Source organism: Dendropsophus ebraccatus, chromosome 4 (genome assembly GCF_027789765.1).
Source record: "Dendropsophus ebraccatus isolate aDenEbr1 chromosome 4, aDenEbr1.pat, whole genome shotgun sequence".
NCBI lineage: Eukaryota > Metazoa > Chordata > Amphibia > Anura > Hylidae > Dendropsophus > Dendropsophus ebraccatus.
In genome coordinates, this window is record NC_091457.1 from 128,287,400 (window position 1) to 128,302,661 (window position 15,262).

General features: G+C 43.0%; 1 protein-coding gene across 1 annotated transcript in view; it reads left to right on the forward strand.

The window, feature by feature from the left end:
• The window catches only part of DENND6A (DENN domain containing 6A), a 50,602-nt gene extending 48,590 nt beyond the window's left edge, over positions 1–2,012 (forward strand). Inside the window, exon 20 of the mRNA XM_069966994.1 lies at positions 330–2,012. Coding sequence (XP_069823095.1) covers positions 330–461 — 132 coding nt within the window. The 3' untranslated portion in view covers positions 462–2,012. The remainder of the gene's footprint in view (positions 1–329) is intronic.
• Positions 2,013–15,262: the final 13,250 nt, after the last annotated feature.

Consider the following 15,262-nt stretch of genomic DNA (forward strand, 5'->3'; position numbering starts at 1 on the left):
CTGCTTTAAATTCCTCACCTATTCAGCTCTTGTGGAATTCGAGCAGAATTCAAGCCCCATTGACTTTATTGGAATCCACCCAAAGAAGTGACGTGTCAATTCTTTGGACGGAAAGTGGATCTGTAGTGGAAAGAGAGGAAATCCCATTGAACTCAATGGAAAATTGCTCTGCACCAATTTTCCATGCGGATTCTGCGAGGAAATTCCTCTCCTTTTTGCTCAGTGTTAACTGGCTCTAGATAAGAAGAAAAATAGAGATATCTGCATGAAGTGACATGGGGTAAATTTATCTTTTGGTGCTTTGAGCTAACCAGTGTTTCCTTCGACAGGATTTTGCACAAAAAGAACACCTCCCTGTAAGTGCAGACACATTACAAAAGCTGCAGGGTCAGGTGGGCACCATCATTCAAGAACTGCCTGAAGATTTACAAGAGATCTTACGGAAAACCACCAGCTCATGAGTCTTATGGGGTCAAGGCAATAAGACATTGACAGACTATATGAGTTCAGCATTGTACAGCCACGACTATCCATCATTCGGGTCCCCAGTACTGGCCTTTGTTCAGTGCTCGGCCTACCCTCCAGGTGAGAGGCTGGAAGGCTCTTTACTACTTTACTGACAGCAGAATCCATATCTGGTATATTTTTATAATGTTTTGCTATAGACAAAGTCATTTGTGGACAAAGGAGAGCAAAACCATGATGGACATTGGAGCATGAATGAAATCGGAATCATGAAATGAAATCTTCCAGTTTTTATGCCCATGTGAAACCTCAAGAGGATTGGATATCACTATGCGGCAGGGAAATATCATGTCCTATTGCAGCTCCTGACATTGGGGTAGAGTAGTCTGTGGAAGTAAATTTAAGCTTAAATCTAACCCTTAATTGTATCAGACGAGCCTTTGCTCATGTATAATAGAGAGGGCACTACTAGCATTACTACAGGACTCAGAAGACTGTCTGCTCTCTGAAGCTGTCTGGATAAGTACTTACATTGTCTAAAGGTCCCCATACACCTCTAATAATGATTGCCAAGCTGTCGATTATGGCTCTTGTCTGGCCGCCGTTCCCCCCGATACAAAGCAACATTCGGCATCGGGAGAGGACGGTTAAGCCGCAGTCAAACTGCTCTGACTGCCGCTTATCTCTCCCAGAACAAAAGGGGTCAGGCAGTGATTTTCCATAATCTCTGTGGACTATAACCTTATAGTGACCGTGAGCAGCAGGTGTAGCAGACTAAAGTATAAGCTGTATGGGGACCTTAAGTAATAATTCGGGATTCTCTCCTGGAATAACATGAATAAATTGACAATTTCCTCTTGTCACTGGGTTGTTTTCATATACAGTTGGACACGGTCAGTACTGATTAATCGGTATTGGACATTGACAAGAGGAATAGTAATTCATCCTTTTTCCGGGAGTACCAGAATACAGTCTTCTCAGAATGAGATGCTTCAGCATAAATTGTCATCACTTTCATGCTGCCTGAACCACAAGTCATCAGAATTGTCCCCGCAGCCATCTCCCTGCCCCACCGGCCTTGATTGATAGATCCCACCCTGTACCCAGACAGGAAGAGATCTATCAAAGAAGGCAGGTGGGGTGGGCAGAAGACGCCATAGGCCAGCCTAATGAAAGTGATGACAGGTTCTCTTTTCTGGGGAGTACCAGAGCTGACAAAGTCGTCTTAAGGTGATTTGGTAAATCTTGTATTCTACCTGTATAAAGGAAAACCTTTTAATCTGGACTATAAACCATGCAGAAATGATTCTTTCTAAAACACTGACTGTTACAATTTGAACCCTTAGAATTCTGAATTATTATACATTTCTATAGGTAGCATTCCTTAAAATCATTGTAACTATTTTAAACTTTCCTTAGCATTAGACAGTAGAAGAGTCTTCAATCTTCCTGTAATTTATTGTGTTTTTATGCACATTTTAACATAGTGATACCACTGCCTGTATGGTAATATTGGGTTTTGCTGCAATAAATTATTTTTAGGTTTGCCCAGGTTTACAAGCCATACTTGTCTCAAGATTCATCATGAAATACAGCACTACACAAAGGGCTATGGGGAGGAATTGTTTTTAGGTTTTGGATGTTTAGTACACCCAATCCAGAGATTAGAAAGAAAACTGAATTCACAGCTAAAGTAAATTCTAAGTTCCAGAGAGCAGTGCATTGTGGGATATGTGCAGTATAGGCACTTATGCAGCCATTTCCTATAACTTGGCCATTTATCCAATTTCTATGATGAAAAATTGCATTAGTGATTACAGGAAGGCTCAGCTGGCTGCATTGTACAGGGGTCACTGACCAGGTAAATCACATTACAGCAAATATGTTCTGGGAACGCTGTATCAGATGTTTACGGACAACATCTTCTATGATGTGAATGGTAGTCTTATGTTGTCACAGGCATACATATACAGGTATACACTCAGCAGTATATACAGGATGGTTAATCTTGCATAATGTAGCTTTTAATGTATAAGGGATTATACAGTATGATAATGACAGATTATACAGTATGCTTGTGAACAGTGACCACTATAATGGTGCTTCTTCATCCTGAAAAGGGAAGGCTTAGCGACAACTGCTAAATCTCCTCTACGGGTTTCTGCCTATATGGGCTTGGACTCCAGTTATTAACTTTTTTCTACTTTTCTGTCATTTTTAAAGCTAAAATGTAATAAAAGAAATGGTAAGTGAAGACCACACCTATGTATTGGCGAGCCTGGTGATTTCAATGGGTTCAGAAGACCATTTGATTTGTATGGTGGCTTCCTGACTCTTCCACAATGGGGGAAGGAAGGATCACGCATGTTAGGTTTTTTGGTTGTCCAGTCCTTATGTTATCAGGGAGGTAAGCAGACACCATAGATGTCTGGCAGCGGCTTCCCCTGCTTACTTTTGGCTAATTCAAGTGAGCATGTGTATTGGGAGAGCGAGCTGTGAGCCAAACTAACATGCAAGCAAGAAAAAAAAAAAAAGTACAATTTTTTTTTTTTTTTTTTTTTTTTTTTTTTTTACATTTGAAACTTTTTACTCACTGTACATTACTTTATTAAAATCCTTTTTAGGGCTTTGGATATTGAAATGATTTAGGGATAGCACCTTTATATAAGGGATCATGCTCAGACATGGGCAGCTAGCTGATAGGGAGAGAAATACCTGTCTCTTAGCTGATGGCAGAGATATAAAATGCTGTTTTTCTTCTAAGCTCACTTGTAGAAGCCTGGCTGAACTGCAGCATTTACACCTCTGCCCTGTACAATTGATGTACAAGGCTCAATGCTAGACACCAATCCCTGTACGTTTATGCAGAGAGGAGTGGGAGAGGGAGGAGGCATGCATGCTACAGATCAGCATGACCTCCACATTTTCCTTCTAAACTCAGGAATTGCAGACTGCCATCTGCTAACAGACAGGTATCATTTGTTTTATCTCCCTATCGGGTATCTTCCAATGTCTACAGCTCTCAGCATGATATAGAGCTGACAGATTCCCTTTGATCATTAAGGAGTTTTCCAGATGATCACATACATCCTGTATTCTCTGGACAAGTAGTACAAGTTGGATCAATGGGGATCTAACCACTGAGACTCCTACCAATTGTTACTATGCAGGACCTCAGCCAGTCCCTCATTCAGTCAGACCTGTCAGTCCCTCGTTCTGGCAATCATTGGGGTCCAAAGATGATAAATCTAATTAGCTAAAATGGCTCTTTAATACCAAATAGCATTTTTACACAGATTATAAGTGAAGCCTTTCCTTGAATTAGATTGATGTACAGTCAGCACATCTAACGATTAAACGAGAAGTCCGGGGTCTCCCTTTTTTTTTTTTTTTTTGTTCTTTAAAAGAGCTGTGGAGAAGGTGGCTGAACATAACATGCACTTACGTCCCCGGCTCCAGCGCAGGGGTCCGCTGTCTTTGACTCTGGTTCCCAGTCCCTAGCTTCAGCGTGACCCTGCTACAGCCGCTGAATGTCTGAGGGGGGCCTAATACATTGTGACCTGGGTCCCCGCTCACAGCAGGAAGCATCTGGGCTTTGGGAACTGGAGTGGAGGACAGAGGACCTCAGCGCTGGAACCGGGGAGGTAAGTGCATGTTATATTTAGCCACCTCCTCCCCCGTTCTATTGAAAAAAAAGCAGACTCCAGGCTTCTCCTTTTTTAACTTCTTTTTTTTTTTTTTATTTTTTTTTTTTTGCACAAACTCCAAAGACTTACAATTTTTCTGTTGCAAATATTTTTTATTGTGAATATCCTTTCCCAGCAGATGGGTTTTATGTAAATTTCTAATAAAACATCTTCTCTGTCTAGCTGTTTACTTTTGTACATTATTTCCACGAATATACTGAAATGACTGAACAATGTATGTGAAATGTTATGAACAAATGTAGAACAGTTCTACCATTTCATCTGTGCCCTCACCTCATAACCAAATAGGTGTTCTATCCTTCTTTTTTTTTTTTTTTTTTATTACATAGTTACAAGGGTTGTCTGGTGAGATTTATAGTTTATTAGAAGGATTGAAAGTGGGTTAAACCAATACAATGAGGATCCCTCACCAATCCCCTGCCGCTGCCTTTCCATTGCTGTTTGTGTCCTTGCCGGTTTTCACTTCCTGGTGACATCTCAGCACAACACATACCCACTCGGCCAGTTACTGGCTGCTGTGGTGGTTGCCTTAGCCATATACAAGCATGTCCTGTGGAGATCATTGGGAGCTCGATGAGGGAGAAAGCAGCAGGGGATCGGTGAGGTGAGTAATGGTAGTTGTTTTTTTTTTTTACCCTATAATCACTCTGTCAAGAGTTTAGGAATCCATCTTTAATTTAAAAATTTGCTTTGTTTTTTTTCTAACATTTTATTTAGATTATAACCTACAAAACTTGTGAATTCACATTCTGAACCATTGAATAGGCTTGATAGGTGAAAAGTATTTATAAAGATTAGACATGGCATAGCATAAAGCTTGAAGTCCAACTGGTTTAATCCCCTGAGGCTAGATGTGGATACTCTACCAAGGAGTGGAAGAATCTTGGGTTAAAGGGGTTATCCAGCGCTACAAAAACATGGCCACTTTCCCCCTACTGTTGTCTCCAGTTCAGGTGCGGTTTGCAATTAATCTCCATTTACTTCAATGGAACGGAGTTTCAAAACCCCACCCAAACTGGAGACAAAAGTCGGGGGAAAGTGGCCATGTTTTTGTAGCGCTGGATAACCCCTTTAAAGTGTACCTGTCACTTCACAAAAAGTTGTCAAAAGTTTTTGGATTGGTGGGAGTCTAGGTATTCAGACACATACTGATGAGTAGAATGAGCAGAGTGAAGTGTGCAGATGAGTGCTGCTTCTTTCCATTTACTATAGGAGACCTTTTTGATCATGCCGGAAGAGAACGTACCTGGTGCACACTTCTCCCACCTTGTCTTACCAAGAACCCCAGTAATCCAAAAATCTTCATGCCTCTGCAACATATAAGTTTTTGGAAGTTACAGATGCCCATTTAGGACCAATAAAATCTAGTCTATCCAGCCCATAATCTCTTTACCTGCTGACATTATAGAAATGTTTGGCTAGCCCCATAAGCAGAAGGCTTCATGTGAATAGAATCATATGGAGCTCTTCTGACTTCCCACTACAAAACATTAAGCACTCAATATGGCACCATATTCTAAGTAATATTCTTTCCTGTAACCTGTAGTTCTAGGGGAGAATGTGTGTATAGTATGGCACATGATGATACATAATATAATTTTATACTACCAGATTTCAAAGGGAAACTTTTAGCAGGTTAGACTAATCTAACCTGCTCATATGTCCCTATTGCACAGGAGACACCGAAGAGGATGGGATGTCTCTTAGAGCCCTATTCCACCGGACGATTATCGTTTGCATAATCATTAACGATCTCAAACGACCGCTATTGCGAAAGACCTGAAAACGTTCACTCATTTCCATGGAACGATAATCGTTACTTATGATCGTAATTGCGGTCGTTTTTCTTCGCTATTTATTTGCTATTGCATTCGTATCTTTCGCGAACGACCGAACGATGTCTTATTCAATGCGAACGATTTGCGAACGAGCAACGATAAAAATAGGTCCAGGTCTTATAAAGCGATCAACGATTTCTCGTTCGGTCGTTAATCGTTAACTGCATTTCAACCGAACGATTATCGTTTAGATTCGAACGATTTAACGATAATCTGAACGATAATCGTCCGGTGGAATAGGGCCCTTAGCTTCTTCCTCAGTGCTGTTCCGGTACAGTTAGCTGTGTGTTCCGGAGGGGAGCACATGACTAATCGCACTGGAATGGCGCCGAGGAGGAAGGTAAGAGACATACCTTCCTCCTCAGTGTCTCCTGTGCAGTGGGGAGATATCAGCAGGTTAGATTAGTCTAACCTGCTAATAGTTCCCCTTTAAACCTAACAGGAATATCCTCTGTTATATTATGGCACCATAGACCTTTCTGAGCGCTGTATTGCAGTACAGTACAACATGGCCAGTTCTTGAAGCCTTAGATGAGGCTCAACGCCAGTGCCAGTGACCTCAATGAACAAAATGATTGGATGGAGCTTGTAGTCCTGTCTAGACCAGGCTGTGATCATTATAGTGAATGTAAGATCACAAGAGCACTCGCAATGTAATATTTAAGTGTTCATGAAACTGAAAGGCCGGGGTGGAACAGCTCATAAACACAAAGCATTCTTTAGGTGATTACAGTTTACGAACCCTCATATGATGCACAATACATTCATGATGATGTCATAAATTATTGGAGCACATAAACGGGCTTTTTTTTTTTTTTTTTCTTTCCTTCCTTTCCCCCTTTAATGTTTTTAATTGATCCCATTAGTTTTTGGCCAGTCATTTTTCAGTTTTTGGTAAATCTTTTATTTCCAGTTATTTCCTCTTGATAACTATGAGGACACGCTTCTTCTTTCCTTAGTCGCTCTCGGTGATGCCTTAGCACAGTCATGAGTTGTTACTTTTTATACCTACTTTGTATTTTCTATTCTGATGATTTGTATGCAATAAGACTTTCCTAACAATTGTATATTTTACTGAAGCTATCACTAAACTTGAATGTTTTTCATTCCTAGTGCATTAAAAATACATGTAGAAAATGTTATGGGAGGCGAGCGCCATTGGTTGGGTATAAGTAGTTTTTGTTACAGAACTATTTTTTAAGAGATTTTCTGTCTGCTAGAACACTGTATGGTAACCTACAAACGCATGTTACATGCACTGAAGCTAACCTGGGCACGGCATACAAGAATGTGTATTTTTCTAAAACTAAATAAAGACTTTGCTTTATATTTATTCAGTTTTGCGTTGACTTTTTTTATAATGCGTTTGGTTTATGTTAGCTGTGTGCACTACTACTTCTGGTCTCAAAGGTTTATTGCCACCTGTCAGTGTTATGGTATAGCACTAGAAAATGCCTTACTATTATGATTGGTGGGCACCTGACCTCTTGGACCCCTGCTGATCGGTAAAACCTTGGGATCCCCCCTCCCGCCTTAGCACTTCTGTCCACTTGAACTGCAACACAGCCCTATTCAAGTGGTCTTACCTCTGTCACAGGATCCTCATTCATTAGCTAGAGTGGTGAAAAGCTACAAAGAGCATCTCTTGCTCCAGAGGACACAGTACGTCCATACGTTGCATGGGCAGTACATTTAGTTTCAACATGATTCAGAACTTGTAATGGAAGTCTGTCCGCAGCACATCCTGACACACATCCTGAAGCTGCTGTAAATCCTCACTTCCTGGTCCACTCTGATTCCACTCCTCTGTCTTCCCTGTCCCTTCTGAGACCAAAGTCACATGATCTCTGCCTCTTCTGTTGCAAGGCAAACTGTAACACCTCATCTCTAACCCCACCCACCACTGACCTCACACAGTGATCACCTGGCCTAGGGCAGGGAAACAACAGCCTCTCCTGAGTAGTATAGGGGAAAGGAGACACTGTTTCATCTTTGTTTTTCTCTAATCTATGTAGATACATTCTATCTATCTATCTGTGTTTACTGTGCAAAACAGAAGCAGATCAAACCAGTGGTAGGCAGATACTACAATACAGGGCGGGTACCAAGCTGTTGGCTCTAAAGTGCAATGCACGCTGGGAGATGTAGTTTCCTGGTCACGTGCCATGATGAAAAATGGGGTCATTTTAAAAAATTTTGAATCTGGGGCTAGGAGCAGTGTAGACAAGCAAGAAAGGTGTCAGTCGGAGGAATATTGAGTGCACCTATATGCTTTTTGTGCATTTTATATTTTTATTAGATCACTAGAGTTCCCCTCTAACTTTACTATGTGGTTTAAAAAAAACTTTGAAAAACACAAATGAATCGCTGGTGCAGTTTAGACTATTAATAGTTATTATACATAGCATCTAAACCCATCATTGTTTCATTTATAGAGTGACAGGTTTTCAGGTTAGTTATATCTGTAATGAAGGACAGATCGTCCAGAAGAGACGCTCATTGTAGCCACTTTTCACCAAAAAAGGATTCCAACAGGGAGTTTTAAACTGGACAGTCCTATTTTTTTTACATCTTTTGAAGCTTTTAGCAAATTGATTTGCTTTGTGTTAGTTTCCTTTATAGGCAAAGATGCTGTGTATCCCCCCCCCCATGTCTGCTTCTGCCAACCATTATAACAATATATGCGGTGTAACATAATAGAAATGCTTTCCCCACACTTCCGCTAGCATTTCCCCCTTTATTTTGCAATGCTCATCAGAGTCTCAGTAGGAGGAAATTATTGTGGTTATTACAACAATATCCTCTATTCAGGAACCCCCTGATGAAGTCCCAATTGGTGAAAGTGTATTACACACAATATCACTGAGCTCTCTGTGCCATCTGCTCTATTCCATCCTAATTCTGCATTACAGAATTATGGATAGTGTCTGCAGTGTCTAAAAGTAGTTAGAACGTCCGCTATTTGTTACACAATACCTTATGTCATCTTCATTGATGCTGATAGGGGATAAAGCTATTTTAACTCTATTTTAATTGTTTTCAAATCAACACGTGTCAGATTTAATGATTTGTAAATTACTTATTAGCTGCTTTATGTTCTGCAGGAAGTGGTATATTCTTTCCAGTCTAACACAGTGCTCTCTGCTGCCACCTCCTACAGGAGAGGTTTTCTATGTGGATTTGCTGCTGTTCTTGACATTTCCTGATACAGACAGAGGTGGCAGCAGAGAAGACTGTGTCAGACCGAAAAGAATACACCACTTCCTGCAGGACATACAGGATTAACTTGGTCAGCCACAATGCTTAGGGCACTATTACACGAAACCTATCTGGCCGATTATCGTTCCGTGTAATAAAGACAACGATCAGCCGATGATCGTTGTCATCAGCTGATCGTTGATATAGGTTCTGACCTATAATCGTCGGGTGCCGACCACACACAGCTACGTGTAAAAGTGGTGTGCGGCTGACTTTGACTATATGCAAAGAGGAATACATACCTATCCAGGTTGCAGGGCTCCAATTCCTCTGAGCTTCTTACTGGGTCCCGCGTGCTCTGGCTTTACGGCGGCCTGTCTCAGCTGACAGGCCGCTTGGCCAATCACAGGCCGGGACCGCCGCGGACAGTGATTGGCTGAGCAGCCTGTCAGCTAAGACAAGCCGCTGTAAAGGTATGTATACAGTTTAAACAAAGGCTGCAAGGACATCGGTAACAATGTCCCTGCAGCCCTTGTTAAAAGATTATCGGCCTGCGTAATAGGCCCAGTAAACGAGCGCCGATCTAGCAGATTGGCGCTCGTTTAGAGGTATTATCGTGCCCCTGTCGGCCCGTGCAATACCACCCTTAGATAAGCCCTACTGTCCAAAAGTCCATTCACAGGTATCATAGGATCCAGGTTGTGCCAAAAAAACATTCCCAGCACCATTACATCAACTTTCACAAGCCTGAACTGTTGACATCTGACACAAAGTTGTTCATCGACATGCTGCTTGTGCCAAATACTGACCCTACTATGTGCCTGGTACAACAGAGATCGCTGTTCAAATCACTTAACAAAATGTATTTGTAGTGCACAAATCTAATTTGTCCTTTTTCTTGCCCACTGTAGCGTTGCTGTTTCCCTTAGGTAGCAATAGCACTGGACATGGTATTCTGCTGTTTCAGCCTATGTCAAAGCATTTATTTATTTATTTTTTCAAATTTATTTTTTAAGTAATTCAATTCAAAAAGTGAAACCCCTATAGTGTGTGTGTGTGTGTGTGTGTGTGTGTCAGGGCCGTTTCTAGCTAATTTGAACCACAGGGCGAACCTTGCTAAAAGCGCCCCCCCCCCCTCCCCATCAAGTGATGTTTGGGGGGGGGGGGTTACTAGGGAGAAGCAGTGTGGGTATTATGGCATGTAGAAGTGTTATTCAACCCTTTTCAGCTGGGGTAGAAAAAAGTCATTCAGTGACTCACAGGTGACATTGTCTTCTGAGGCGTCACTTTCCTTTTCCTCTCCTCCTGGCCCGGACACCCATGATGATTTCTTGCAACTACAATTCGTCTCTTCTGAACCTGCCAGACAAACATCTTAGGCTCTGCACTTTTACTACTTCCACTTTTTTGTGTAATGTGCGTTAAAGTCAGTAGGTATGTGGGTTGCCCCTATTAATATATGGGGGCACTGCTGTGCCCCCATATAGTAATAATGCCTCCAGCTGTACCACTGTGCTACCCACATAGTAATGATCCCCCTGTGCTCTGCCCCATATTAAAAAAAACCCCTATGCTGTCCCCATAGCAATAATCCCCCCAATGCTGAACCCATATCAATAATCCCCCCTGTGCTGCCCCCATATCAATAATCCCCCCTGTGCTCTATCCCCATATTAATAATCCCCCCTGTGCTCTATCCCCATATAGTAATAATCCCCCCTGTGCTGCCCCCATATAGTAATAATCCCCCCTGTGCTGCCCCCATATTAATAATCCACCTGTGGTCTGCCCCCCCATATGAATAACTTCCCCTGTGCTCCCCCCAATATGAATATCCCCCCCCCCCCCCCCGTGCTCTCCCCCCCCCCCAAATATTATTAATCCACCTGTGGTCTGCCCCACATAGTAATAAACCCCCCTATGCTGTCCCCATAGTAAAAATTCCAACCCCCCCATGCTCTGCCCTAGAGTAATACTCACCCCCTGTGCTGCCCCCATAATAACAATCCCCCACAGTGCTCTCCCCCCCCCCCCCACATTGCCTAACACACACAAAAAAAACAAACACATTATACTCACCTTAAAACATCCAGAGAGTCCCTCTCTCCTCTTCCAGCCTGCGAGGAGCAGGCCGCCGCCGTACACATCTTCTCCCTCCAGCAGGCACAGTGATATGATGCCACTGCGCCTTCTAGAGGGAGAAGATGCGTGAGTGGGCGGCAGCGGCAACCTGACAGGCGCTCAGTTGGAGTACGGTCCGGAGCTGCGGGTGTTCGGCTGGTCAGGCGGCCGGTCGTCAGGACAGGTGAGGAGGTTGCCAGGCGTGCGGTCCGGGGGGGCTGCGGGAATTCTGCTGGTCGGGCGGCCGCGCGTCGGGACAAGTGAGGGGGCGGGCGTTGGGCCAGTCGGGGCAAGTGATGGCCCGCCCGCCTATAGAAACGGCCATGGTGTGTGTGTATATATATATATATATATATATATATATATATATATAATCATTACAAACACTGAACTTTTTCTAGTGCTTATTTCTGTTAATGTTGATGATTATGGGTTACAGCCAAGGAAAAGCCAAAATTCATCTCAGAAAATTAGATTGTGATTTTTCAACCTGTTGAGAGATCACGATCAGCTGACAATGTGCATGTCGGCTGATTTGTGGTTTTTAATATGCGCTATGACAGCTAATGATTAGTGGACGGTGATTGGCCCAGTACGTTTGGTGTAATAGGGCCCTAATGATGCGTTTACACAGAAGCCAAAGCCAGGAACAGACTATATAGAGAGAACAGGTCATAAAGGAAAGACTAAGATTTTTCCTCTTCTCAAAACAATTCCTGGCTTTGGCTTCCAAAAATCTCTCAGATAAATCTGTCTGTGTAAACGCACCATTAGCCTGGTTCAGTAGGCTGCATGTTAAAGGGGAAGACTCCTTATTTGACAGATGTTTAGAAGGCAATTATTCCACAAGGAAGGTAAGTCCCAAAAAGTCATTGCTAAAGAAGCTGGCTGTTCAGAGTGCAGTGTATCAAAGCATATTACTGCAAAGTTGAGTGGTAGAAAAAGGTGCACAAGCAACTGGGATAACAGCAGCCAAGATAGGATTGCTACGAAAAGGCCATTAAGAAATTTAAGGGAGATTCACAAGGCGTGGACTGCTGCTGCAGTCAGTGCTTCAAGACTTACATCACACAGACGTATCCAGGACAAGGGCTACAAGTGTCACATTCCATGTATTGAGCCACTTATGACAATAGACAACTCCAGAAGTGTCTTATCTGGGCCAAGGAGAAAAAGAACTGTAAAATCCAGACATGAAGAGAAAGGAGCTGCTGCACCTCACACCTATGGCTGACACTAACGCCTCTCGGCTACATTTAAAAACCAACACTAGGATGTTGGTATATAATTTGATCAACACATATTGCCTCATGTACCACGTGCAGGTCCCCTGGTTCCCATGAGTCTGTACTCCACACTGTCAGTCAGCGACTGCCAACTCCACAAAGCAAGCGCAAACAGGGAAGGGAGGCCATAGAATGGCCCTACAACCCCAATGTCACAGGACCAAACCCCAAGGGCCCCCCTAAACCCAGCTGGGGCAGCCGGCGGATGAAAGTTGCAACGAAGCAACACAAGTGTACTACTCACCATTGCTTCTGCAGGTCAACCATGGGTGTGATGTGCAGCCATTTCTGTCCTTTAGGCTTGTGCATGTTTAATGTATTCTGTCCCTTTTTTTCATTGTGGCTAGCACTCCTCCTTTGTAAGACCTATGTGATCCAAATTAGCAGGAAGCACCAGAAAAAGAACTGCACTGCTAATCGGTGGTCAAAGGTATTGTTTTCAGATGAAAGTAAATTTTGCTTTTCATTTGTAAAACAAGGTCTGGATTGGGTGGGGTTTTGAAACTCCGTTCCATTGAAGTAAATGGAGCTTAATTGCAAACCACACCTGAACTGGAGACAACAGTAAGGGGAAAAGTGGCCATGTTTTTGTAGTGCTGGATAACCCCTTTAACCCCATAGAGAAGCTATAGAGAAAGATGAGAGACACCAGACCCAACAATGCCAAAGAGCTGAAAGTATCCTGGGCTTCCATAACCCGTCTGCAGTGCCACAGGCTGATCGCCTCCATGCCGCACCTCAGTGATGCAGTAATTCATGCAAAAGGGCCCCCCACCAAGTATTGAAGGCATTTACTGTACATACTTTTCATTTGGCCAACAATTCTGTGTTTTTTTTTTTTACAGTTGGTCTTATATAATCTAATTTTCTGAGATTTTTTCCGTGTTTTCCTTGGCTATAAGCCATATAGGGGTTTTACTTTTTGAATTGAATTACTGGGAAAAAAAACTTTTTGATGATATTCTGATTTAATGGGCTGCATGACTTACTGCCTGGTTTGTAACCCTAATCCTGGCCGTAGCAGCCAGTCACATCACAGCTTTCACTTTACCAGAGCTATTTAGGAAGCAGAAGCTGAACTTTGGATGCAGCTCTGCGCCCTGGATTCAGGACGGGTCATGTGACCTCCGCTCCGGACATGCTGAGAAAATGGAAAAAAAAGACAACCGCTGTGAAAATATTGTTCACAATAAGCCAGGCCCCTAAGGGTGCATTTACACAGAAAGATTTATCTGACAAATTTTGGAAGCCAAAGCCAGGAATGGATTTGAAAAGAGGATAGATCCCAGTCTTTCCTTTATGATTCCTTTTTATAGTCTGTTTCTGGTTTTGGCTTCAAACGTAAACGCACCATAACCCTGCCCAACTCTGTCGCCATGCAGAGAAGTACTTACTGGGATGAGTAAGAAACATGTTCCCTAACTAGCAGGGGCTCTAACAAGCAGATCTGAACCAGAAAGTCATCACTGTATTCAAAGCGGGTGATACCAGGGAGCGATAGCATGTTCACTCACCTTAGGCCTCATTCACACATTCCCTAGAGCACCTGCAATTACACACCACACTACGGCCGTGTTAATGTAGACAGTGTGAGACACAACAAACATAATAACTGGTGTTGAATAAAAAAACAATTCATTATTCATTCACTGAGAATACAGCCTATTCTATCTATTCCATCTATTCACTAGAGAACAGCAGTGACATCACTGAGAATAGCGCCCATTCATACACTAGGGGGCAGCAATGATGTCACTAGAAAACAGCGGTGACATAAAATACAGCCTGTCCATCACTAGTTAGCAGCGGTGACATCACTGAAAGTACAGCCTATCCAAAAACAATGATGACATCACTGAGCATGCAGCCTATCCATTTATTAGATAGCAGCGGTGACATCACTGAGAATAGCGCCGATTCATACACTAGGGGGCAGCGATAATGTCACTGAGCTGTCAGATTCCGTATACATTACATAACACTGCCCAGGACAGCAACTGACGCCCCTGAGGATTGGGGATAATCTGCGTCTGTAACAGCTATTAAAAAAAACACAGTCACATGAGTAAAATATGTAACAAAATATAAGTCTATCCATGAAATTTCTGCCACGTAGGACAGTGTATTTTTCTACTATAAGAAAAGCATGCAATGTGAACATAGGGGGACCAATCAGATTCTACCTTTCATCCCTCACAGACTCTATGGAAAATGAAAGGTGGGATCTGATTGGTTGCTAGGGGCAACTGAGCCTGTTTCACTTTACACCATGTTTGATAAATCTCCCTCACAGTCTTTAAAGGGAACAAATCACGCCGAAATTGCCCCCATTGATAAGGAAGCGTGCTGGTACATCAGCCAGCACGCTTCCCAAACATCCCCCTGTCCCCTCCGTCCCCTCTTTTGTTAGCCCGTAATCTTACTTTTGTGATGTCCCGCGCCGTATGCTAATCAGCCCCAAGTAGTCAAGGTGGGCTGAACTAGTCAAGGTGGGCTGTACTAGTCAAGGTGGGCTGTACTAGTCACGGTCCTGGGCGCTGTAATCACGCCCAGAGGGGCGTGATTCAAAGACCTTCGCTCCGCCGACGTCATCTCTGGCCCGCGCTCACGTCGTCGTCGCGCCGCGTCTTTCGCATGCGCAGTACGG